Raw genomic sequence first — 26,403 nt, 5'->3', positions numbered from 1 at the left:
GTAATTATGAGCCCGAGACCGGTTTCATAAATGTGTAACTTTGTACACATTTGTTACTTAGGCCTAATCTGCTAAATATATATGTAGGCTAAGGGATAATGTATAGAACGCCGGTCATTATCGGGAAAATAAGCACCGACAGGGCGAACAGGACACCGACGCACAGCGGAGGTTTCTTGCTTCGCCCTGAAGGGGCTTATTTTCGATAATGACCGGCGACGTTCTATAGGCTACATTATCCCGCTTATTACACGGCTACTTGCCAAAACGAAAAAATAACTTCACATGATGTGTCTTTTTACAATTTATAATTCGTTACCAGCATTCGTAGTGTTGATCAGCAGAGAAATAGTCTGCCGAACGTCTTTGGTTGCTTAGCAACCAAAGACGCTGGGGTTGACAAGTTACCGGACTACTACCCATGCAAGTGAACGGAGCCTTCCACGCCATTGACAAGACCCGTGTAATAAAGGCCTATAATATTTCTGTTTATGGCATAGATTTCTGGTCAGATTAGGCCAATAAAGCAATGATTAAAAAAAAACACAAACGGTTTGGCCTAATTTCGAATTTGTCGCGCCACAACAAGATAACCACCATTGCATGTCTTTACCTTTTGTGGAAGAGGGAGAGACGTCGGAGGACCCGACGCAGTATATTCATAATATTGTAATGACCACGGAAGAGGCAGTGAATGAAGTATTGAATAGACAGATTTATAAGATAGGTGTTACGCCTCGTCCCGCTACTCGGTCCAACACCCCCCTCTAGCGGCGGCAGGGCGTAACGGATTCCTCTTCCCGCAACCCAGCGGTCGGCAATCCGCAATCCAAGTTCCTTATTTCAGTCTGGGATCCCCAGTCTGCCGGCGCCAGTTCGTCATACACTTCCAGCAAGTTCGTATCGCCTACCCGCTCTATTGCCAAGTCCTGTTCGTATACCCAGTCCCTCTAGTAATCCCATTTCCCCTTCTCTAGTTCTCCCGCTACCGGACCTCCACCTGCCCGACTACTCGATCCTCGCCTAGCCCCCACCTGCACGATCGCCCTCCCGGCTCCAGACCCCCCTGCCTGCCTGACTACCCGATCCTCGCCTAGCCCCCTCCAGCACGATCGCCCTCCCGGTTCCTGACCCCCGCCTGCCTGTCTACCCGTCCACCGTCTAGCCCGTGACCACCTGATTGCCAGCCCGTTACCAGACCCCCGCCTGCCTGACTTCCTGAACGCTCCACGAATAAATTCCTTTGCCTTTACCCTGTCTCCGCCTCCCCACGCTTCATCGGCCCCTACACCATCTCCAAGGTGATCAACCCCTCTGCGGTTCGCCTGAACCTCCCCCCCGCACTCCGTCGCATCCACCCCACCTTCCATGTCTCTCAGATCAAGCCTGTCTCTACCAGCCCGTTGTCCCCTACCATCCCGCCTCCTCCCCCGCCTAGGATGATCGATAACCATCCAGCCTGGACGGTCCGTCAACTCCTGGATGTGCGACGCCGTGGGCGGGGTCACCAGTACCTCGTAGACTGGGAGGGGTACGGTCCTGAGGAGCGCTCCTGGGTTCCCCGGAGCCGCATCCTAGACCCATCTCTCATCCAGGACTTTCTCCGGGATCATCCGGATGTGGTGGGGCGTCCGCCAAGAGGCGTCCGTCGAGGGGGGGGTACTGTTACGCCTCGTCCCGCTACTCGGTCCAACACCCCCCTCTAGCGGCGGCAGGGCGTAACGGATTCCTCTTCCCGCAACCCAGCTGTCGGCAATCCGCAATCCACGTTCCCTATTTCAGTCTGGGATCCCCAGTCTGCTGGCGCCAGTTCGTCATACACTTCCAGCAAGTTCGTATCGCCTACCCGCTCTATTGCCAAGTCCTGTTCGAATACCCAGTCCCTCTAGTAATCCCATTTCCCCTTCTCTAGTTCTCCCGCTACCGGACCTCCGCCTGCCCGACTACTCGATCCTCGCCTAGCCCCCACCTGCACGATCGCCCTCCCGGCTCCAGACCCGCCTGCCTGCCTGACTACCCGATCCTCGCCTAGCCCCCTCCAGCACGATCGCCCTCCCGGTTCCTGACCCCCGCCTGCCTGACTACCCGTCCACTGTCTAGCCCGTGACCACCTGATTGCCAGCCCGTTACCAGACCCCCGCCTGCCTGACTTCCCGAACGCTCCACGAATAAATTCCTTTGCCTTTACCCTGTCTCCGCCTCCCTGCGTCCTGCACTTGGGTCCCAGTAACCCGTACCGTAACAATAGGCCTACCTAATAAACCGTTGGAACACACAAGACCAGAAACAAACCCGTAAACAAACCCAGAGAAGCCCAATCACTATGAGAGCTCCCCGCGCTACGGCCATCCGGAGGCCGTGATATTATATATTCAAATATTATATCATATACTATTATATTATGTATAGAGCTCCGGGAGTCGCAAACGGCAACATTCACTTTCTCCTCCATGCTGCAGTTCACCCCGGACTGCACTGCACTGAGTTTGACGGTTGAACGCTGATTGGCTGTTACGTTACACATGTGACTCAGTGGCCACGCTGTTGAACGCTGATTGGCTGTCATCACGCGTTATCACGCGAAATTCGCGTCAAAGTTCAAATATTTGAACTCGAGCAAATTTTTCGCCCAACAAATTCTCGTGAACGAGCTCGCCTGTGCACGGCAAAAGTGTGGCACGACAAATCAAAACTTGTCGCCGGTTTAATCTCGCAAAAATACGTACGGGGCCAGCACTGGAACGGTAGACGTTACATGACGTAGCCTAATGCCTGGTCACCCAACATTTATCGCGTGCACTTATTAGCTCCTTAATGTTGTCCAAGTGGAACATTTGTAGCTCTATTAATCGCTAAATAAATAGTATGTGTTATTTTTGATTTTTGATTTTTTCGGTTTTCGTTTACAGATTTTTCCTAAACGGTTACGATTTACTAACCGGTTACACATGTACACATGTACCCGGTCACACCCCTAATAACAAGTGGTGTTCAGACGTGGAGGTACATTCATCGGACTGTTCTCCCAACTTAGAGCATCTCATGATCGGATGCCGGCCTTATTATTTGCCCAGGGAGTTGACATTGGTTGTGCTCACAGCGGTGTATATCCCACCGGACGCTGACAACAACCAAGCGCTGGGCAAGCTGTATGGACTTATCGACAGGACGGAGACCTCACGGCCCAAGGCTGCTTTCATTGTGGCCGGGAATTTTAATAAAGCCAACTTGAGGTATCTCCTGCCGAGATACCGCCAGCATATCAGCTTTCCTACACGAGGCGGAACCACGTCAGTAATGCTTCTGCCTTCCTATAGGCAGAGAATCGTGACAGACCGGTGATGCGGACCATTCAGCGTTGGTCCGACTCTGCATTACGGGACTGTTTCAGCACTACAGAGTGGGATGCGTTTAAGGACGATAATTTAAACACGCACACAGACTCTGTGATTTGCTACATTGCCAAATGCATTGATGACGTCGCGCCGCGGATTACTGTACGGACATTTCCCAATCAGAAAAGCCTGGGTTAATGGAGAAGTTCGAGCCAAACTTAAGGCACGGACTACCGCCTACAACTCGGGTGATTTGGAGGAGTACAGCACGTCCAGGTATGCGCTCCGGAGAGCTATTAACAGTGCTAAGACACAATACAGGGACAGAATGGAGTCTAACTGTGAGGGATCCAACTCAAGACACATGTGGACCAGACTCAGAACAATAACAGACTGTAAAGGGACAACGAGTGTGACTGAGGAAGTGTCTCCATCTCTTCCAGATGACCTTAACACCTACTTTGCACGTTTTTAGAGCTACTCTCCGGCTGAGGTAGTACAGATGGACCAGGACCCCTGCACACTAGCAATAAGAAGGGCAGATGTGTGCAAATCCTTCAAAATGATTAATCCACACAAGGCCCCTGGTCCTGATGGCATCCCTGGCCGGGCTCTCAGGGTGTGTGCAGATCAGCTGGCAGGTGTGTTTACAGACATTTTCAACAAGTCACTGCTCCAGTCTGTGGTCTCCACATGTCTCAAAAAAATCCACCATCATTCCCATCCCAAAGAAGTCAAAAGCATCCTGCCTCAACGACTACCGCCCAGTAGCACTCACCTCCATCGTCATGAAGTGCTTTGAGCAGTTAGTCAAATCATTCATCACCTCCTCCCTCCCTGACTCACTGGACCCCCTGCAGTTTGCATACAGGGCAAACAGGTCCACAGAGGACGCCATCACCCTCACCATCCACACTTCCCTCTCCAGCCTGGACCAGAGGAACACATATGTGAGAATACTGTTCATTGACTACAGTTCAGCATTCAACACCATTGTCTCCTCCAAGCTCGTTGTGAAGCTCAGGGACCTCGGGCTCAACACCGCACTTTGTGACTAGATCCTGAGCTTCCTGATGGGCAGATCCCAGCGCGGATACGAAACGCCGCATCATCCACCCTGACTTTCAACACTGGCGCACCCCAGGGCTGCGTGCTCAGCCCTCTCTTCTTCTCCCTGTTCACACACGACTGCGTGGCCACAAACAGCTCCAACGTCATCATCAAGTTTGCTGACGACACGACCGTCATCGGCCTGATCACCGACGGCGATGAGACGGCGTACAGAGAGGAGGTGAGAGCCCTGTCATCTTGGTACCAGGACAACAACCTCCAGCTCAACCTCAGCAAAACTACGGGAATGATTGTGGATTACAGGAAGTGACAGGGAGCCGAGCACGCCCCCATCACCATCAACGAGACGACGGTAGAGAGAGTCAACAGCAGCCTCAAGTTCCTCGGTGTCCACATCTGCGAGGACCTGACCTGGACTCACCACACTGTCACAAAGACGGCAAGACGCGGCTCTTCTTCCTCCGCAGGCTGAGGAGGTTCAACATGGACTCCAGGATACTCTGCAAGTTCCACAGGTGCACCATATAGAGTATCCTGACCTGCTGCATCACCGCCTGGTATGGCAGTTGCTTCGCCCCCTCAACCGTAAGACATTAAAGAGGGTGGTGAAAGCTGCCCATCACATTACCAGGACGGAGCTGCCATCCATGGAGGACCTTTACACACAGCGCTGCAGGAAGAGGACTAACCGGTTTATTAAAGACCCTCATCACCCCAGTAACAAACTGTTCCAGACGCTACCGCAGCATCCGGTCTCGCACCACCAGACTCAGGGACAGTTTCATCCCACGCCATAAGACTACTGAACTCCTGAGCTACTTAGCTCACCACTATGACACTTTATAACTTGCCACTTTACAGTCGACATCTGGATAAACACGTCTGTTTACATTTACTTGTGTTCCTCTAATACACTTACTTTATATTATTATTATATTTATTTATATTTTTTTATTATTTAAGTCTCAGCTTTCCTACTTGTGTTTCTCTTATACTTTTACTTTCTATTATATTGCACTGTTGGAGGAGCCCAAGAATTTATTTGCCAGCGACTCTGCTCTGTAATTGTTGTGCATATGACAATAAAACCATCTTGAATCTTGTATCTTGAGCTAAGGTGAAGTCCAGAAACAATCTCCTCAGCAAGCTTGCTGGCTCAAAGTGGGGGGCAGCAGCCCCCACTCTGCATACTTCAGCACTAGCCCTTGCATTTTCTGCAGCTGAATATTGTGCCCCCGTTTGGTCCAGGTCATCCCATAAACACCATGTGGACGCCCAATTGAACTCAACAATGAGGACCATTACAGGAACAATCCGCTCAACACCACTCCCCTGACTCCCTGTCCTAGCCAACATAGCTCTTCCACACATCCGGCGAGTAGTTCTCACTCAAAGGATGCTCCAAAAAACCAAAGACTCCCCTCACCTTCCGATTCACGTGTATATTTTCAACCCACCCACTGCTCGACTTCCATCTAGACGACCAATTTGGAAGAACCCACCACCAGCTGATCTCACCATCCAATCAGTTTGGAAAAAGGAATGGAAGTCCAAGAACGTCCCAAATAAACATCTGGTGTCAGACCCCACCCTACCGGTCCCTGGCATCAATCTACCAAGGCAGCAGTGGGCGACACTAAATAGATTCAGGACTGGACATGGCCCCTGCTTGGCCAGCCTTCACAAATGGGGCAGCAGCCCAACCCTGCTGCCCCATTTGAGAGCAGCAAACAATGCATCACATCATTGAAGCATGCCCTCTACAAAGACTTAAAGGAGGACTTGTCACCCTTCATACAGCAAATCAAGAGGCAACTGCATGGCTAAAGGACTTTGCATTGGCTAAATAAATAGATCCTTTCACACTCTTCACAGGACTTTAGTTGTTATGGCCCTCAAGCAGCCGGACTCCATGTTGTTGTTTCACACTGTTGAGCTATGACCAATCAGCACTTAATTGCAAAACAAATGTGATGGATGGATAAGCAACATTGCTCCACACTACTGACTGAACAGCCTCCCAGAGTCATTATCTTTCTCCAGCTTCCAGTCAGTGTGGATCAGCTCCCCGTCCTGGATAGAGAAAAACATTAACAGTGACGTTGGTCAACTGTGCCATCACTAATGTATTTAATATTCAAAATAATTTATAAAATGTATTTATAATCTCAATGGTTTTTATAATTTATAATTTGTGGGGTTTTGGTTACCAACACATTAGTAAACTCATGTATTCTGTAAATATACAGCATGCGTTGCAACTGCGTCTTGCTGTCTTTACAACCCGGTATCAGGGGTTCTGTGCTAATCTCACGAAAATGCATTTATTTAATCGTGTCCCAGAGCATGATTGTCCGACTTTTTTGTGCTACACAGAAAGCTTCGTGGTCACGTAAGCATTGTGACCTCATTGCGGCCCGACACAGTGCATCCTGCTAATAAATCCAATGAAAAAGAAGAACGTGACACAATAAACAAAGAGCAACAATGTAGGACGTCCAAGAAGGACGACAAACTTTTGCGCATCATTTCCTTCAATAAACGCTATCAATCGAGTACTTATCGGGACCGATTTCCGAGTACTTAACGATTTAATAGACTTCATTATTTCCGGTTGTGAAAACGCCAAAAATCAGAAATGCCAAATCCCGAGATAAATTATTGTATGTAAGACGCTAATATGTATACAACGTTGTCCAGCCTTGCCAATGACTTATCCAACCTAGGGTCAAAACATAGGTTAAAATCTCCTCCCATGATGAGCATGTGGGAATTTTGATCTGGAAGTGAGTGAAGGAGGCTAATGAAAAATTTGACGTCGCCAGAGTTAGGAGCATATATGTTAGCACAACCCGGTATCACGCGATTGCGTGCTCATGCGCACAAACGTTAATCTATTGAAGCGTGTTCCAGAGTACGATAGTCCGACTTTTTGCGTGCTACACAGAACGAAATGTAAACCAATGCTTTCTGAATGGGAGTGTTGTCAGACAATGAACGTGCTCCACAAAACGGTACGAGAGAGAGAGAAAGAGGGAGAGGGATGGACAGAGAGAGAGAGAGAGAGCGAGAGAGAGGCTTCAGAAAGGGTGTGCGCAGATATTACAGTGCACCCTAGTTATGTTTATGCCAAAACCACAAATGCTATATGTATATATATATATTGCCTAACTATATATATTGCCTGTATATATGTATAGGCTATATAAATATAATTAGACTATAATTATATTATTTAGCGTGTAATGAGACAATCTATAGCCAAATTGTCGAAGATGCCCGAGAATCTCCGGGGATATCAGCATGGGAAATCGGCGAATCAGACCCATGAACCTATAAAGAAAGACGTCATCTCAAGCGGGAGAGAACGTTTGCGGTGCTGGTTTTTGTCACGTAAGTACAGTGCCGTGTTCCAATACCCGTACTGTCCGTACTTACTAGCCAAAATTTGAGTACGCAGTACGTTCCAATTCAGATCACTTCCTTTAACCTCTTAAACCCGAGCGCCCCCGGGGGCGGGGGCAGCTGCGCCAACGTGTGCTGTAAACAGCTGTAAACAGCACCACCATGCTCCAACATGTCCATGGTGCATACCCACGTAACGGGAAGAAGCTCGGCTAAAAGCCCATGATAACCATTTTTACCTAAACAAAATACAATTCTAACACCAAGCAACTAAATGAGCCCATAGCAAAACACGCAAAACGTGCATTCGCTCATACTGGCCGCCGCCGATTTCGCTACTTCATGCCACCCGAACAAACTATATGTCATATGAAAGCTGAGGCTTCACAGATTCCAATGATTCCGATGATAAACTCACTGAACTAGCAGCCAAAGAAGAGCAAAATAAATAAACAAATAAAAAACGTTATATAATGTGATACTTTTGATTGGCGAATAGTGTTTTTTTACATGAATTTGGGTCCCTCGATTTGACTGTCCCTCGACTCCATTGGCTCTAACGGTTCGATAGAGGGGTCAATCATCCAAATTGACCAATGGATACCCAAGATATCTTCCAGGGTTTGACTGGAAGGTCAGCATAATTCGCGCCAGAAGTGCCGGCTAGATAGCTCCTAGACATACGCTCCTACTACACGCTTATTACATCGTTTGCATTTCTAGTTAGCTAGTAGTTAGCTAGTTATTTTGTATTTTCTTGCCTTTTTCTTCTATTTGTTATTATTTTAAAATAAATAATGGCAGGCAGGAGAAAGACCTATACTTTTGCGGAGGCATTCGCTATCATTAGCGACAGTGGGGCTACCGTAGTCCCTCTTGAGTCGTCGTCTGACGTCAGTGACTTGCTGTTGCCAGAACTGGACACGGACAACAGTGATTCAGAATATCGAATTCCATCACCTGAAAGGTATGTAATCTCTGTTATCGATTACTTATTGATTTGGTGTCAAATTGACGATCTATCACCTTATTAGATATTATCTATCTATCGATCACCCTACTCACTCTACTCATTCCACACACTCACTACCGGTACTCTTTGCCTTATATTTTTATATATATGATATTATTTACATCAATTATCATTATCAATATATTGTACATAGTTTATTTGATACTATCTCTATCCTTTCTTCTCTTTATTCCTTTTTGCATTGTTGAGAGGACCTAGCAAACCGAGCATTGCTGTGCAAGTGATAAATAAACTTGGATTTGATTTATTATCCTGCAATGAATTTAGTAAATGCACACACTCAAACTGGTGCAAACTGGATTGTTAGTTGACTTCCCCAGTACATGTCTTGTTTACCCCAACATATTGTTACTTGTCTGTTTGAAGTTACATTATTTTCTTTCTTCTTCTTGGGTTCCACAGTGATGATGATGCTGATTATGAGCCACCTTCATCGACTGCTCCTGCTCCAGCGTCAGCCCCCCCACCTCTGTTTATATATATATATGTATATATATATATATATATATATATATATGTTTATCCCTAATGATTGTAGTTTTTAGCTGTGTTTTTACCTTTGTTTTTACAGTTTGGTTTTATTATGTTGTTCTCAAATATATCTGCTCCAGTTGGAGTCAAACTTCATTTCGATTGTATGGTTTTCTTTGACTGGGAAAATGTATAGAGGTCTGGGTGAAATTTCAAAACAAGTCAAAACTGTTGAATTTGGATGGAATGAATACCTATAGCAATATGTCAGTGAAATAAAATTAGTTTTACAGTCTGGTACCTTAGAAAGGTCAAATGGCACTGATGGTGCCCAAAAGTGCCCAAATGGCACCATTTAGTCCGTCTGGACCTACCTGTACTAAAACCTCTCTAAAATCACTTTATTCACTTTATTAGCATTTATCCTGGAACAGGGTGCTCATCAGATGTTGTTACATGTTTCCCTAAAGGTTCTGGGCTACTATCCCATAGTTTCAAGGTGGTATTCACTCTAAATAATGTGTTTTCTCTAGGCGAAAATTGAAAATTGACATTTCTTACTATGACACAGTAACATCTATATTGATTCTGACACTTCTGCAGCCACCTCACAGGTGTTACCTTCTCTTTGAAACCAACTTTATTTATATAGCCCTTGTAGTTGTGGAGGCATACTCTATTCATTATGGGCATGTCATTTTGGGCAGGAGGCCTGTGAAATAGGCCTAGGGCTTAACAGGTTAAGTATACTCATGGAAGTATGGGTATGGTCTCACGAAAATACTGTCACGTTATTTAATCTATTGAAACGTGATCAGGGACACGTAGGCCTATTTTCTAAATTTTGTATTTCAATTGGAAGTAGGCTATTTGTCGTGTCACTAAGCATGACTTCCAAACTAAGGTTCTCCCTAATGTCTCTTATGGAGCTCCGTACAGATCATTCATTGTTGAAAATTGTCTGTGATAACTAACAAATGACAGCTTTTGGCCACCCGTTTCTACTTAAAATTGTCTGTGATAACTAACAATACGACAGCTTTTGGCCACCCGTTTCTACTTTCACCTTTCATACTGAGAAATTGTGACAATACACGGATATATTAAATGCAGGTGCGCTGCTCTGTAGGCAAACCGCGAAGGAAAAAAGGGTAGCTGCTTCATCTGTTCTTTTTAGAATTGTATGTCTTGATGTTTATTTTATCTAGCCATCTATTCTCTTGTTTTTGGCTATGTGAATGAACGTCCGCGTCGATGCCTCGATCCAAGTCCAGTGTCGCGAGCGGACGTTGCTATGACATCTAGAAATCCTACCGTATTTAATGGGTTGTAGTGAGTGTAACATAATTCACCTACAGTATTTTGTTATGTGTTGTTCTTTCAATTGTGTTAGGCATGTCGTTTACTATCTTGGTGGTTCAGGGATCGCTGTCCCTTTTAAGGATTACGAGCGTCTCATGACGTCAGAGCCCATGCGGGATTTGTTTACCTTGAGCACGTTTTGATTTCCTGTTTCTCTCTTACTAAATAAACGAGTCACACAACTGTGTGCTCAACGTGCAAAATTGTATCTCTCACTTATGGCAATTTCCACAGGGTTATCATTAATATTGATGTGTAGGGGTTGTTTATAACTCGTGAATAATATTGTTTAGACCACGGTCTGGGGGAATACTCTGATTCTGATTGGCTGCAGTGCGTGCATTAACTCCTGATATAGCCCTACAGACACCTGCTAAGTAGTTCCAGTCTGTGTTTAGATTCTCTGCCCGAGCCCGAGCCCGAGCCCGACGCGGGCCGGGTCAGGCCGATATTTCCCACCACTATACTCGGGCCGGGCCTTTGATCGAGCGTTTTTATTTTTATTTTACCATTGGTTTATTGGCCTAATCTGAGGAGAAATCTATGCCATTAACAGAAATATTATAGGCCTTTATTACACGGGTCTTCTCAATGCCGTTGAATGCTCCGTTCATGGGTAGTAGTCCGGTGACTTGTCTATCCCAGCGTCTTCCGTTGCTAAGCGACGTCACCGTCTTTGCGGACAAATTATTTCGCTGCTGATCAACACTACGAATGGCCAAAAGACTTGTATCCCCCGCCCCATAAATAAATATTATGGCAGAATTATTATTATTATTATTATTATTCTCATTCAACTTGAACATGTGTTTTTACAGTAGAGTGGTGGAGGGATGACGTATGTTGGCCAACCCGGAAGTGAGCGTCGCCCTGGATTCCCTCGACAAAAAGCCAACGGGTTTTGCCACTGGATTTTGGATTATTGCTGAAACATTTGCATCTTTGAAGCACCTCCTCAAAAACTGAAAATAAATAAATATATAAAAATAACCGTGCTCCAAAGAACGAAATGTAAACCAATGCATTCTGAATGGGAGTGTTTCTCTGATTTTTCCATGCTACACAGAACGAAATGTAAACCCATGCAAATAAAGACTTCATGGTCATAATCATTTACATATCATTAATATCCTGAGTGTGTAGGGTGGTATTCAATTTCTTTCAACGGGGCTGCATCCAGTCACTTGACCGTTATGGTTGCTATGGTGGTTGCTATCGACCGCCCCCCTCTAATCCTTACATGGCTCTTAAAACCACGCGACAAAGGAGCTGCCGTCCATTGTGTTGTTTTTGTCGTAAACTAGGGTCCGATGGTTAGAGAAAAGGCAGATATTCCAAGGTATCCTTAAAAGGCAGCTTGGATGTTTTTATTTTCTGCAGTTTAGACTTCTACTATAACCTATTTTGGAAAGCAAAACACCAAGCTCATTGATTTAACGAGGCACGGTTATTTGAAACAATTGATTAAATAAATATTTGTGAGATGTCATTACTTCTCCTGAGTTTGCTTCCTATTTATGTCGAGTATACACCCCTACTGTCCACAAGCATCCCCCCCCCCCTCCCCATATGGATTTGGAGAATTGTTGCCACGTCCCAGTGGTGGAGGTATCATATATATGAAAGAGGGCATTCAATTATACTATAATGATCAATTAGGAGGCCGAAGCCCTAAAGGAAGTGATGCAATAGGTGACTGAGGGTCAACATTTGAGACCCCCTTTTATCAAAGGGGGTCTCAAAGGATGCATATGCTTCAACTTGTGGCTCCAGCCCTACAGGAAATGACTCAGCAAGTACTCCATCTCGTTGCACCTGCACCCAGCGGCTCGCTTGCAAGATTTTGGCCTCAAGTTCTTCCCAGACCTACACCCTAGCCATCCAACATGCCTATGTGAGAATCAGGCCTCTCTTTAATAAGGACAAAAAGTTATGAGAGAAATACACATTAACTTTTTGTTATCTCATAAGCGGCGTGGTGCCGGCTCCTTTTGACCTTTTGACCCCAGACTTCAAAAACGTGGCCACAGGCCAGCTGTGTCTACACACCTTAAGCCACAAATGTACACCTCCATCCCACAAAAAATGGGGACTAGAAACTAACCTCTGTCTTATCTACATTTACTGTACTGTTGGAGGTCACGCCCCTTTTCCGGCCTTTTCGAGATAGCCAGGGATACTTAAATGTTTACACACATTTCCCGGGGCCCCGAGAACGACATATCCGAGATTTGGAGTTGTAGCCCTTAGAGAAAAAAAGTTTTCCCAAATGGACTGTCATTTGGACAAAGCCCCTCAGAAGTGTTGCCTGCAAGACCTAATGGTTCAGAATTTGGTGGAAAAACAGTTTTTGAGATAGGAAGGTCCTACCGCCCTGAAATTTGAATACCTTATTCTAGGGCCTAACTGGGACCCCCGCACCGAGACTTGGCCCGGTCGGACCCCGAGGGCAGGAAGGGGAGGCCCTTCCTGCCTGAAACTTGGCCCAGTCGGACCCCGAGTGCAAGAAGGTGGGGCCTGGACTTTCATAATCTTCGCTTGGTGAATGTGAAGGATGTTTGGTCGGATGTTATGACGAAGAATCATAATGTGAATGGGAATATTCTATAAATGTCTTGATATCATCTTTCGTCTCAACACTTCTGCTGCAGCCGCTTAAAGTCTCACTCCGAGAACCTTAAAATATGAATCAATCCGTCAGAAGTATGAAAATATCTTCCCGGTGGTGTAACGGGGCAAACAAGGTGTGCTTTGACATCTACGTTTCGAGGCGATTGTAACAGTGCCACACATGATCATATTTGAATATGTTTCGGGGTAGTAATTAGCTGTCGATTTTGGAGGCCTTTATCAATAATGACCAGCTATAGATTTGCTTCCCGATGGAGATTTCTGACAAATTACGTGTTATTTAGCATCTACACGTTAAGCTGAGTCCAATGAGATCAAGCTCGCCCTCTTGCTACACCGAGATCATGTCCTAGACCTAGGTGTACCATGTAAAAAACATGTTACCACCCGCATGCTTCATTGGACTCAGCTCAACGTGTAGATGCTAAATAACATGTCATTTGCCATCAATTTCTATCGGGAAGCAAATCAATAGCTGCTCATTATTGATTAAGGCCTCCAATTTCGACAGCTAATTACTACCATTAAACATGTTCGAATATGCTCATTTGTGGCACCGTTGCAATCGCCTGGAAGCGTAGATGTTGAAGGACACCTTGTTCGCCCTCTTACGCTACCGGGAAGATATTTACATACTTCTGATTGACTAATGAATTGATTCAGCTATTCCCCCAGAAGTCTGGGGTCAAAAGGTCAAAAGGAGCCGGCACCACGCCGCTTATGAGATAACAAAAGTTCATGTGTATTTCTCTCATAACTTTTTGTCATTATTAAAGAGAGGCCTGATTCTCAGATATGCATGTTGGATGGCTAGGGTGTAGGTCTGGGAAGAACTTCAGGCCAAAATCTTGCAAGCGAGCCGCTGGGTGCAGGTGCAACGAGATGGAGCACTTGCTGAGTCATTTCCTGTAGGGCTGGAGCCACAAGTTGAAGCATATGCATCCTTTGAGACCCCCTTTGATAAAAGGGGGTCTCAAATATTAACCCTCAGTCACCTATTGCATCACTTCCTTTAGGGCTTCGGCCTCCTAATTGATCACTATAGTATAATTGAATGCCCTCTTACATATATATGATACCTCCACCACTGGGACGTGGCAACAATTCTCCAAATCCATATGGGGAGGGGGGGGGGGAATGCTTGTGGACAGTAGGGGTGTATACTCGACATAAATAGGAAGCAAACTCAGGAGAAGTAAGGACATCTCACAAATATTTATTTAATCAATTGTTTCAAATAACCCTGCCTCGTTAAATCAATGAGCTTGGTGTTTTGCTTTCCAAAATAGGTTGTAGTAGAAGTCTAAACTGCAGAAAATAAAAACATCCAAGATGCCTTTTAAGGATACCTTGGAATATCTGCCTTTTCTCTAACCATCGGACCCTAGTTTTCGACAAAAACAACACAATGGGCGGCAGCTCCTTTGCCGCGTGGTTTTTAGAGCCATGTAAGGATTAGAGGGGGTGGTCGATAGCAACCACCATAGCAACCATAACGGTCAAGTGACTGGATGCAGCCCCGTTGAAAGAAATTGAATACCACCCTACACACTCAGGATATTAATGATATTTAAATGATTATGACCATGAAGTCTTTATTTGCATGGGTTTACATTTCGTTCTGTGTAGCATGGAAAAATCAGAGAAACACTCCCATTCAGAATGCATTGGTTATTTTTATATATTTATTTATTTTCAGTTTTTGAGGAGGTGCTTCAAAGATGCAAATGTTTCAGCAATAATCCAAAATCCAATGGCAAAACCCGTTGGCTTTTTGTCGAGGAAATCCAGGGCGATGCTCACTTCCGGGTTGGCCAACATGCGTCATCCCTCCACCACTCTACTGTAAAACACATGTTCAAGTTGAATGACAATAATAATAATAATAATAATAATAATAATAATAATTCTGCCATAGTATTTATTTAAGGGGGGGGGGATACAAGTCTTTTGGCCATTCGTAGTGTTGATCAGCAGAGAAATAATTTTTCCGCAAAGACGGTGACGTTGCTTAGCAACGGAAGACGCTGGGATAGACAAGTCACCGGACTACTAGTCTCGCAAAGCCAGACCAAACTACAGCAAGTAGAATGGTCTGGAGCCACGCTACCTCGAGCCGTCTATCCGTGGGGAAACTGGGCGGGCCTGTTTTTATTTCTTTAAACCAATCACAATCGTCTATGGCGGGGCTAAGCCCGGGAAGCAGCAGCGGTGTCCATGCAAAATAGAACATCTTTCTTCCTCAGCAAATGCTGTAAGCAAATCTTTTGCAGTTCTTTGCAATTTTCGACGGAAAGAGCCAAACATGCCAACTTTACAGCGCCGTCAAAGTCCTCTTCAAAACTCGCCATACTGCCTAGTTTCCGAGTTTGAGGGGGAGCAACCGGAAGGGGAGGAGTCGCGGCCAAATCCGATGCTAGGCAATAGACGCTGTCCACTTCCGTTCAGCCAGACTACCGGACTACTACCCATGAACAGAGCGTTCCACGGCATTGAGAAGACCCGTGTAATAAAGGCCTATAATATTTCTGTTTATGGCATAGATTTCCCCTCAGATTAGGCCAATAAACCAATGGTAAAATAAAAATAAAAACGCTCGATCAAAGGCCCGGCCCGAGTATAGTGGTGGGAAATATCGGCCCGACCCGGCCCGTGTCGGGCTCGGGCTCGGGCAGAGAATCTAAACACTGACTGGAACTACTTAGCAGGTGTCTGTAGGGCTATATCAGGAGTTAATGCACGCACTGCAGCCAATCAGAATCAGAGTATTCCCCCAGACCGTGGTCTAAACAATATTATTCACGAGTTATAAACAACCCCTACACATCAATATTAATGATAACCCTGTGGAAATTGCCATAAGTGAGTGATACAATTTCGCACGTTGAGCACACAGTTGTGTAACTCGTTTATTTAGTAAGAGAGAAACAGGAAATCAAAACGTGCTGAAGGTAAACCAATCCCGCATGGGCTCTGACGTCATGAGACGCTCGTAATCCTTAAAAGGGACAGCGATCCCTGAACCACCAAGATAGTAAACGACATGCCTAACACAATTGAAAGAACAACACATAACAAAATACTGTAGGTGGATTATGTTACACTCACTACAACCCATTAAATACGGTATGATTTCTAGATGTCATAGCAACGTCCGCTCGCAACACTGGACTTGCGATCGAGGCATCGACGCGGACGTTCATTCACATAGCCAAAAACAAGAGAATAGATGGCTAGATAAAATAAACATCAAGACATCGTGAGACCATACCCGTACTTCCATGAGTATACTTAAAGGAAGTATACTATCCGCACTGTCTACTACGTTAATTTTTCAGATGTGAGTGCTGTTCCAAATCGAGTACTCCGTGGTGCACTAACCGGAAATTACGATCACGTTTGCCGCCGTGGCTCCTCCCCCGCAATAAACATCCCGCTTTGAACGGTGAACTCTTTACGCCTAGCAGCTATAAAAAGCTATAAAAACTATAAAAAAATACAAAATGACTCTATTAATGCAGACTATGTGGGAAATGCGCCGACTTTGGCTCAGCCTGGCTCCGCCTCTTTCGCTACGTAGCTAAGATGGCTGCCGTTGAGTACGGGGAGTGTCCTTCGATCCACACTTCACGATTAGCCCGTTTTGAGTACGGCATCCGGGTCCTTGAAGTATACTTCTTTTCGCCGGATCTGAATTGGAACGTACTGCGTACTCAAATTTTGGCTAGTAAGTACGGACAGTACGGGTATTGGAACACGGCACTGTACTTACGTGACACAAACCAGCACCGCAAACGTTCTCTCCCGCTTGAGATGACGTCTTTCTTTATAGGTTCATGGGTCTGATTCGCCGATTTCCCATGCTGATATCCCCGGAGATTCTCGGGCATCTTCGACAATTTGGCTATAGATTGTCTCATTACACGCTAAATAATATAATTATAGCCTAATTATATATATATAGCCTATACATATATATAGGCAATATATATAATTAGGCAATATATATATATACATATAGCATTTGTGGTTTTGGCATAAACATAACTAGGGTGCACTGTACTATCTGCGCAAACCCTTTCTGAAGCCTCTCTCTCTCGCTCTCTCTCTCTCTCTCTGTCCCTCCCTCTCTCTCTCTCTTTCTCTCTCTCTCGTACCGTTTTGTGGAGCACGTTTATTGTCTGACAACACTCCCATTCAGAAAGCATTGGTTTACATTTCGTTCTGTGTAGCACGCAAAAAGTCGGACTATCGTACTCTGGAACACGCTTCAATAGATTAACGTTCGTGCGCATGAGCACGCAATCGCGTGATACCGGGTTGTGTGAACACCATTACAACTTTGGACTTGACTACAACACTGCGTCCTCGTTGTTCTTTCTATACCCCCCTCACAGGGGCGTAACACTTGCATGTTACATAAATAATGGATGTAGGTTGTAAACAAGTGCATATGGATATATACGATAAATGCATTGAATAGGCCTACATGGGTTTACATTTCGTTCTGTGTATCAGGAAAAAGTCTGACAATCTTGCTCTGGGATACGACTCAATAGATTACTTTTCATGAGCATGAGCACGAAATCGTGTAAAACCGGGTTGGTCTTTATTTAACTGTGATCTTATCGCAATCTTTATATTTTTATAATTGATTCAACTTTCATGCGTTAAAGGGTCCCTAGAGCATTCCAAACTTTTTTAATGTCATGACTTTTATGATAAATATCTATCGCATTGATAGAGATAACATTTCCTAGACTCGCTAGACTTCTAGCTTACACATTGCTTAAGCAATCAAGTTATCAAGGTGTAACATTGAGCCCCTTCCAGTTAGAGAGTTAGTTCCAGTTAGACTTTTTAGAATAAAAAAAACGTAATTACAGTGTTCTGTCCATTCTAACTGCCTGTGCAACTGTGTGACACAAATTAGCAGCCACTTGCGGGAGTGACAAAGATTACTGTAAACAAAGGGTGAGGTTCAGCATTTTGGTTTGCAGTATCTATAATTTATAAAGGATTTGATTTTATTGATTACATTATTGAAATCATTTTCAATTAGCATTGACTTCTGATATGTCTAGGATATTTTAATTGAAAAGTTGAAAAGTATAAATTTTAGGTTGGTTACTTATAGTTAGTACAAACACAAAATCCTTTGGGAAAATATAAATATACCTCAGGTACACCTTACCTCTGTGCCGACATAGAACTTGGTGTTGAAGTCTCCCAGAGGTTTGGGGTTCTTTGCTGAAGTCACTCGGAGGTTACTGTAATCCAGGGGGGTCTCGCCTCTTTCTACAGGCAAGAGTGCATTGGACACCAGGTCGGGGTGGAGAACACACAGCAGGGAATAAGGGAAGGGGCTCAACGCTTCTTTTCACATATCTTTGATAATGAAATAGTTCTACCTCTCTGTCCGTAACCAGTTCAATTAATGTTGTAGTCCTAACCAAGTAAAATGGGTCAAAACATTTGTGTATTCATAATCATACTTCTTGCAGAGGGTCCTTACAAATGGTGCAAGGACCCGAAGAAGCCAGACCAAAAAAAAGAAGGAAATTTAGACAAAGTTCAACCGAAGCATCGAAAAGATGAAAAAACTTTGCATGAACTAAACAGGATAAATGAAAAGGAAGCCCACCAGTTGGGGCTGGCCAGGAGAAGGCGCTAGGGGCCAGAAGAAGGTGCTTGGGTGCCAGGAGAAGGAGCTAGGGTGCCAGAAGAAGGCGCTAGGGTGCCAGGAGAAGGAGCTAGGGTGCCAGAAGTAGGCGCTAGGGTGCCAGGAGAAGGCGCTAGGGTGCCAGGAGAAGGCGCTAGGGTGCAAGAAGAGGGCACTAGGCTATGGTGCCGCCCTTTCCCTCCCCACATTCAATAAGAAGAAGACATTCATTCATTCAAGTCTTAAAAATATAAATGTTTGAAATGTGCAAGTGAGTCAAATGTGTAATCTGAATTTGAACAAATTAAAATAAGGTCCTGAAAGGTCCTGTATTTCAGGCATGGGGGATAAGAATCTTTGCCTATTGACTCTCATGCAAAGTACACACGCAGTTTGCTCCTCTTCAATATAACAGGTAGGAGCTGGCTGGGTCAAGTTCCTGAATAAACATTGAAACATTATTTCATTCATGGGCGTCTTCCCATAAACAAAGGTTAATAAAGCATTAAAGGATAAAGGACTCAAAATACCCTTCACCCCCACTCATCATGGGTTACGAATGTCAACAAGTTGAGAATCTAGGGCTGCACGATATATTGAAAGTTTATCGTCATCGCACCATCAACACTTGCGATTGACATACTGCAAAGATTACTTAAACTTCAATAAAATGTAGTCTACGCGCCGTGCATTCACACTCCGCATGTCAACATATTTGGCCAATCAGATCCGAGGAACCCTCCCCCTCCAAGTTAGCACATGGTGTTTTAGGTGTGGAGAGGAGAGAGTGGAGGCAGCAGGACAGCTTTTTCGTGATGGCTTCAGGTAGTGAGTCGAGCGAGACAAACTTGGTGACTTAAAGGAAAAGCACTTCTGTTATTTGGAAATATTTCGGTTTCATGAAGGACGTGTTACAAACACAGGTACTTTGTACTTTGGTACTTTGCGTTCACACCAAAACCTGTAAAGCGTTTTGAGCGATAAACGCCACTTTCAATTAGACATGTCATGTGCGATAAAGCAATTGGAGCGATAAAACGCTTGAGCGATAGCTTTAAAGCTGTAAATGAGAGTTGAAAGCAGCTCAACTCTATGCAAATGAGCTAGTAGCGTTTTGGCTGTAAATGACCGCCAGCCAATCGGAATGTATACGTCTCTCGCTGGCGTGGGTCCCAGTAAACATACGCGAGAACTTTAGTTCCTACCACAAATTTGTTCTTTCATCATGGTGCGTGAGATAATAATTGCGGCAATTGCAGGGCATCGTATTTGTCCGCGATTGCATAGCCAACGTGGTCTTATTATAGCACGATCATTAACTACGAAACACATAGAAAGAACAAAGCATTCAGCATATGATTTCAACAATGTATGAGGCCATATGCAATCCGCATTACGCAAAAGGGATGGTCGCACAGTGGAATGCTGATGGAAACCAGCGGACGAACGTTGGGTGGAGAAGCAGGCAGATACCGGACAGAAAATATTTCTAATTTGTCAGTTTGCCGTGTGTCTGGCTGGCACAAATGCTCCGTTGAGCGGATCTTTTCCATAATAAACAATACACACACACACACACACACACACACACACACACACACACACACACACACACACACACACACACACACACACACACACACACACACACACACACACGATAGCGATCAACTAAGCTATAATCTAGCATGTAAGCAATCGCTCCATTAATTAGTTATTCAGTGTTTCATGTATTTATGCTTATTATTCTTTTTCTATTGACCAAACTTATGACTATCTTGTGTTTTCGTGGCTCAACATCAGCAGCAGCACTTGCCTCAACTACGAGCGTGCAGGCAAAAAGCGCAGCTCCTTTAAATGGAAAAGCAAAATCGCAAGAGCGATTGAAGCTGTAAATATTTTGGACAGCGTTGCGTTATGAGCTATTCGGCGATTTTGCATCTTTTACAGCTTTTGGTGTGAACGTACAGTAAGACATGTCACAAAGCAGTGGCATCTAGCAGAGGTAACACAACCAATCTCTTCAGTCACCTACAACACAACCACAAAGATTGATATGAAGAGGTCCAAGAAGCTAGTGTTAAGAGTAAAAACGCTAATGTTATGCCAAGACCAGCATCTAGCAGTAAATCGAAAACAGACTTCAATTCAGCAGAGATTTGCGATTATGACCCATTATGAGAAATCATCAAAGTGCCACAAAGATCGAGGCCATCGCAATTTTTTTGTCGTAGGAGATAATGCCTATGAATACAGTGAGCAGCAGAAAGGGCTTTGTCGCTATGATTGAAAAACTCGACCCAAGGTATCGAATTCCATCGCAGAACTATTTTTCTCAAGCCGCCATTCCACAAATGTACGACGAATGACGGAAAACTGTTAAGCTGGAACTGAGTCAAGTTGAGTACTATGCAAGTACAACAGACCTTTGATCAAGTTGTACAACAGAACCCCACAGGAGTTTCACCGTGCATTTCCTCACTGAAGATTTTAAACTGAAAACACGGTGTCTGGAGACTGTATACTTCGCAGAATCGCACACCGGTGAAAATATAGCTATTGGATTGCGTGTTAGCCAGCTGGAATTTACATGAAGACCAGCAAGTGTTTATAACCACAGTTATACTAATAAACTACTAATAAACCCAAAATGTGGTACTGCACTGCACCCAAAGGTGGCTCTTTTTAAAAAAATATGAACTAGCCTTATATCTCCTTACGAGATTGATCTGGACTCAAAATTCTTTCATCACATTAATCTCTAAAATCAGATGCATATTTTTCACCCGGGTCTTCTGATCTAAAGATGTTTACTTTTCCAACAATTTCAGAAAAAAAAGCCAAACGTCCACAGTCTCAACCCATTTTGCCTACATGCCCATTTTGTTATTGTATAACTAACATACGGCTATCATTGGATCAGGTGGATACCATTAACAGTGCAAATTTTCAGATCTGTACTCTTTTAAGAAAACCCTTCATTCTCTTGTGAAATGTTTGCCTGGAGTTTTCTTGATGTTGTGTGCTTATCAATCGACATTTTCACTCTGTGAATGAGGCTTCATGCAGTCCAGGAATGTCAGTGGCTCAACGGGATAGTGTCGTGTACTGGTGATCCTTAGGTTGAGAGTTCGAATCCTGATAGGAGCACTATCGACATGCTGAAGCTGATATTCTGTCATTGCCAATCATTTAAGAAACACAATTGAACAGCACCTGAAATTCATCAGGCAATCAACATTCCGGCTCATTAGTTTCAAAGAATCCGTCTGCCAGGACACAGGCCGTTTCTCAATTCGCGTGCTTGTGTGCTCGTGAAACGTCATCAGTCGTTGCCCGAGCACTGTTCCAATTCGAAGCACGCATCAAGCGAGTACTGTCGTAAAACCCGGAAGTGTTCTTGATGCGTGCTCGATCTCGCCGTTTCACCGAGCATGCATCGGAGGTGGCTCGTGTATACTTGCAACCGCTATAAATCCCAGGATGCATTTCGCACTCGCAGCAGTAGACAATATGGAGAAGACGCACAACTGTAGCTTAAGTTACTCTTAACTTATATATATATTTATATAATATAATAATAATAATATAAGATAATATATAAATATAAATATATATATATAAAGTCGTGTGTGTATAGCTCCTACACATGACAGGACACGCATATCTTTTCAATTTTTATTCATTCAGAATATTTACATACTATTTGAAAATGAAAGAGGCTGGGATTTTGTTTTATATCATTTGTTTATATTGTTCAGTAGTATATGCCTAAATGAGGCCGTAGCACAGTTAAAGGCCCACTATGCAACTTCGGGAATTTCTTCGCTGTTTTCTTGGTTTTGGCACGCACATTTCTCTACACAGCGCCCCCTACAGCTTCGTAGTAGATATTTTACAACACTGTCGTAACAACTCGTTGACGACCCTTCCCCATGCACTTCTACGCGAGCCATGTGCATTTGTTTTCAAAGAAGCCGGCGAATGCGTGGAGCCATGTCCGAAGTAAATGTTCATAAAGTGTAGGCAAGGTTATACATTTTTAAAATTGTGTATTTGTATTGCAATTAACATAAAGCCATCCTTTTTATAGTTGACGGGGAGAATTTATATCCTAGATTATAATTGTTTTATCTTAGGTTGAACAGAACAATCAGTGTGAGAGTGTTGGCCAACATAATAATCTAAATAAACAAGAACCTGGATTCGGGGATTCAGTCTGTATCTGGGGGACGAGACAGACGAACAGCAAAACACCAATGGAAACAAAGGTGTTTATATGGCTGCAACCAAGCAAGCTAGAAACATACAGGGCTCACAACAAAACGGTCGAGAAAACAATTTTTACAGGGCTCACAACAAAATGGTTGAGCAAACACATTTGTACAGAGACTATCAACATCAAGAATACCACGAGGACAAAGTTCACCCAAGGGTACATTCAATTTCAAAAGCAACACGGCCAAGTCGGAGTCTGATTTGAAGTCTTCTTTTTCTTTCAGTTCACTCTATTCCTGAAAAGCTTGCCCAACGTTTACTCGTGTCTAGCCTCTCTGTCGGTCAGTCTCCCCTTTCTCTTCTTCTGTTCCTCCGACATTGGGTTTCTCTGTCTCTTTTTAGTCGGCTGATCTATGATGAATGTAACAATCCCTTAGTTACTTGTGTTTATATCGAGCCGGTTCCGTGTTTGGGGGTCTGTGCCGCAAAGCAATTCGTTACTTCGCGAGACCCGAGACTCCCGCGAGAGTGGGCGGCGGGTCGCCGGCAGAAACATATTCATTTTCTCCGCCAAGATTCGCAAGGGGGAGTTGAAACAACGAACAATCGAACAAAAATGTATAATGGAACCATCGCAATGACTCCTAGCCTGTTATATTAAGGTAAATCAAGCCAAATTGCCTCGCAACTGGCTGTTTATATCTAGCTGGTGCCATGTTTGGGTGTGTGTCTGTGCCGTAAAGCATTTTCGAAACTACAATCTGACTACATTTCCGAGGATACTTCCGCCGCGTCACATCCGGAAGCGCTCGGTCCGAACTTATCAAGTTGCATATGCGCTTTTTCACTGTAGAGGCCACATGGGAAAATGACACACCCACCAATCGACCCAGAAATGGATGCAGAACCATCAGCATAACTCTCAACCTGCATACTTAATGTAATTTTGGCTAAAAAAGTTGCATAGTGGGCCTTTAACGGACGAGCAGAGGTGGTGACGTCATCGAGTCCGCTGCTGTTCCAATTGCAGGTACGTACTCGCGTGCTCGCAAGTCTGTGCTTGAAGTACGGACTTGCCAAGTACGTGCTTGCAAGTCATCGAGTCCGTAGTACGCGTGCTAGGAATTGAGAAACGGCCACAGTATGGCATTAAGGGGAACATCTCCGTTAACCATATTTCCTTCATAATTATTTGACACCGTCGCCAAGGCCATCCGGGACCGGCTTGGCCTAAACCCCGAGGAACATCGACGCCGGTTTTGCGCATTCACAGAGGGGGACCGACCCTTCGCCTATGCCCAGCAGCTGCGGGACCAAGCGAGGAGGTGGCTGGTCCCGGACCGGAACACGCCGGAGGAGGTCGTGGAACAGGTGGCCCTAGAGAGGTTTATTGAGGGGCTTCCCGCCAGAACCTCCGCCTGGGTCCGGTACCAACGGCAGGAGGGCCTCTCGGCGGCTGTCGACCTAGCGGAGAGCCACCTGGGGCGGCGGGGGATCCTCAACCCGAGGTTCCCACCGGTGGAGGATTTCCCCCTCGAGCAGTCTCGTGATGCTTCCCTACGCTCAGCCTACGACCAGGTGATAGCCGTTGTAGAATGATCGGGGCAGTCCCCCGATCTTGTTGGCCCCCCTTAGGGTGGCTGTGTTAGAGAGCCCACCCCATCGTAAGGTCTGGTGCCCCAAACTTCGCATGGTCTCCAAGGCTAGGCCCTTTAATTTCGTTTAGAGAAACTGAACCACTTTTCTGCTGGGAACAGTGAAAGCTATTAAAAAAGGTGGAGCTTCACTGCCAAGCAGAGGGAGGTGTCTCGACAGTCGTTTTTCTTTATTCTTTACATTTTTTATCTGTTTTGGTGTAATCATGAGTAATCTAATGAGTTTGTTATTTTTTTATTAGAGTAGCCTTTTATGCTTTCTTTTAATTGTTAATAGCTCACCAGTAGATACACTGAATTCTCATTTTAAGGGTGATCTTTAAACTACGTTTAATATGATCAAGAGGGAGGAATGTAGAATGTTGGGTGCATTTTAGTGTCTCTCTGTGTCCACATTTCTAGTCTAGGAACAGGCCAGTGCCTCTCTGAAACAAGGTGTTATTTCCAACATTCCGCCATTTGTTATGTCTCAACAAGGATGAACCAACCTGGTTGTCTGGGACATAGCCAGGGCATATACCTTATCAAGGGTGAGAGTGCTTCTGTTCTCTTGTTATTCATGTTTTGTTAAATATAATACTCGCCCCAACCCTTCGGTTCGGGGAGAAGAGGGTTTGACAGCGTTTTTTTAAATCTGCCAGCGCTTGTTTTACATTATATTCCTATGGAGCAGAGCGTTGTTGAAAAAAATCACGGCCGTTTTTGTAAACGCAGCGTTTTTTTCTGTCATACGGAGCGTTGAAAAAAGTTCAACTTTCAGGAAGAAAGCGGCCGACGTCAGGCGTCTTTTGGGCAACTGACCAATCACAAGCGGAACATTGACACTTCGTCACGAAGGAAACTCTCAACTGTCAAAACAAGAAACAATGGCAGACAAATCACTCGGGAAAGTGCCGTTGGAGTGATTAATTGTTGTAATCACAGAACATGTCGAGATCTACGACATGTCTAATGGGCCCTAGCCTGGATACATAATGGGCGAGTAACGTCGGGTCTAGAATGGGTTCGTTTCTATAGGCGATAGAAAAAACGCACTCGATGCTTTTAGGGCAAAAAACGCTGCCAGCTTTTCTTTTTTGTTGAAAAAACGGTCGGCTCAACTTTTCCCCATTACAAATAATGCTAGATGTGAACACGGCCTAAGTCTGTATCTTGCTGTATTATATCCTGGAATAAACCATCTATTCAACCCTCTTATCCAACCTGTCAAGTTGCTTTGATTTCGACTTCAAGAATTACTACGACGGAAAATACACAATGTCTACACGAAAACAGTTTAGAAATAAGCTGAAATCTAACACTGTTGATGGTACTCGGGTACAGCCAGACGTAGTGCTGACTTACCCACACTTTGTGGTGGTGAGGGATAGGCTTTATCGGGTGGGTCGTGACACCCAGAGTGAGGAGATTATCACCCAATTGCTGGTACCTAGGAGCCGCCGGGGCATGGTTTTCCAGGCGGTGCATTATCACCCAATGGCAGGCCATTTGGGGTACGATAGAACACTCAACCGGATAATGGCTCGGTTCTGACAACAAAAACGAAATACAGTACGTCAT

General features: G+C 44.7%; 1 protein-coding gene across 1 annotated transcript in view; it reads right to left on the bottom strand.

Annotated features, from left to right (window-relative positions):
- Positions 1 to 26,403, bottom strand: part of dnai3 (dynein axonemal intermediate chain 3) — an 88,176-nt gene that overhangs the window by 16,121 nt on the left and 45,652 nt on the right. The window contains exons 14-15 of the mRNA XM_056603543.1: positions 18,503 to 18,606; positions 6,416 to 6,479 (exon numbers count right to left, since the gene is read on the bottom strand). Of these exons, the coding sequence (XP_056459518.1) occupies positions 6,416 to 6,479; positions 18,503 to 18,606 (168 nt within the window). The remainder of the gene's footprint in view (positions 1 to 6,415; positions 6,480 to 18,502; positions 18,607 to 26,403) is intronic.

Source organism: Gadus chalcogrammus, chromosome 12 (genome assembly GCF_026213295.1).
Source record: "Gadus chalcogrammus isolate NIFS_2021 chromosome 12, NIFS_Gcha_1.0, whole genome shotgun sequence".
NCBI lineage: Eukaryota > Metazoa > Chordata > Actinopteri > Gadiformes > Gadidae > Gadus > Gadus chalcogrammus.
The sequence above is the reverse complement of the archived record's forward strand: the minus strand, read 5'-3'. Positions and strand labels throughout refer to the sequence as shown.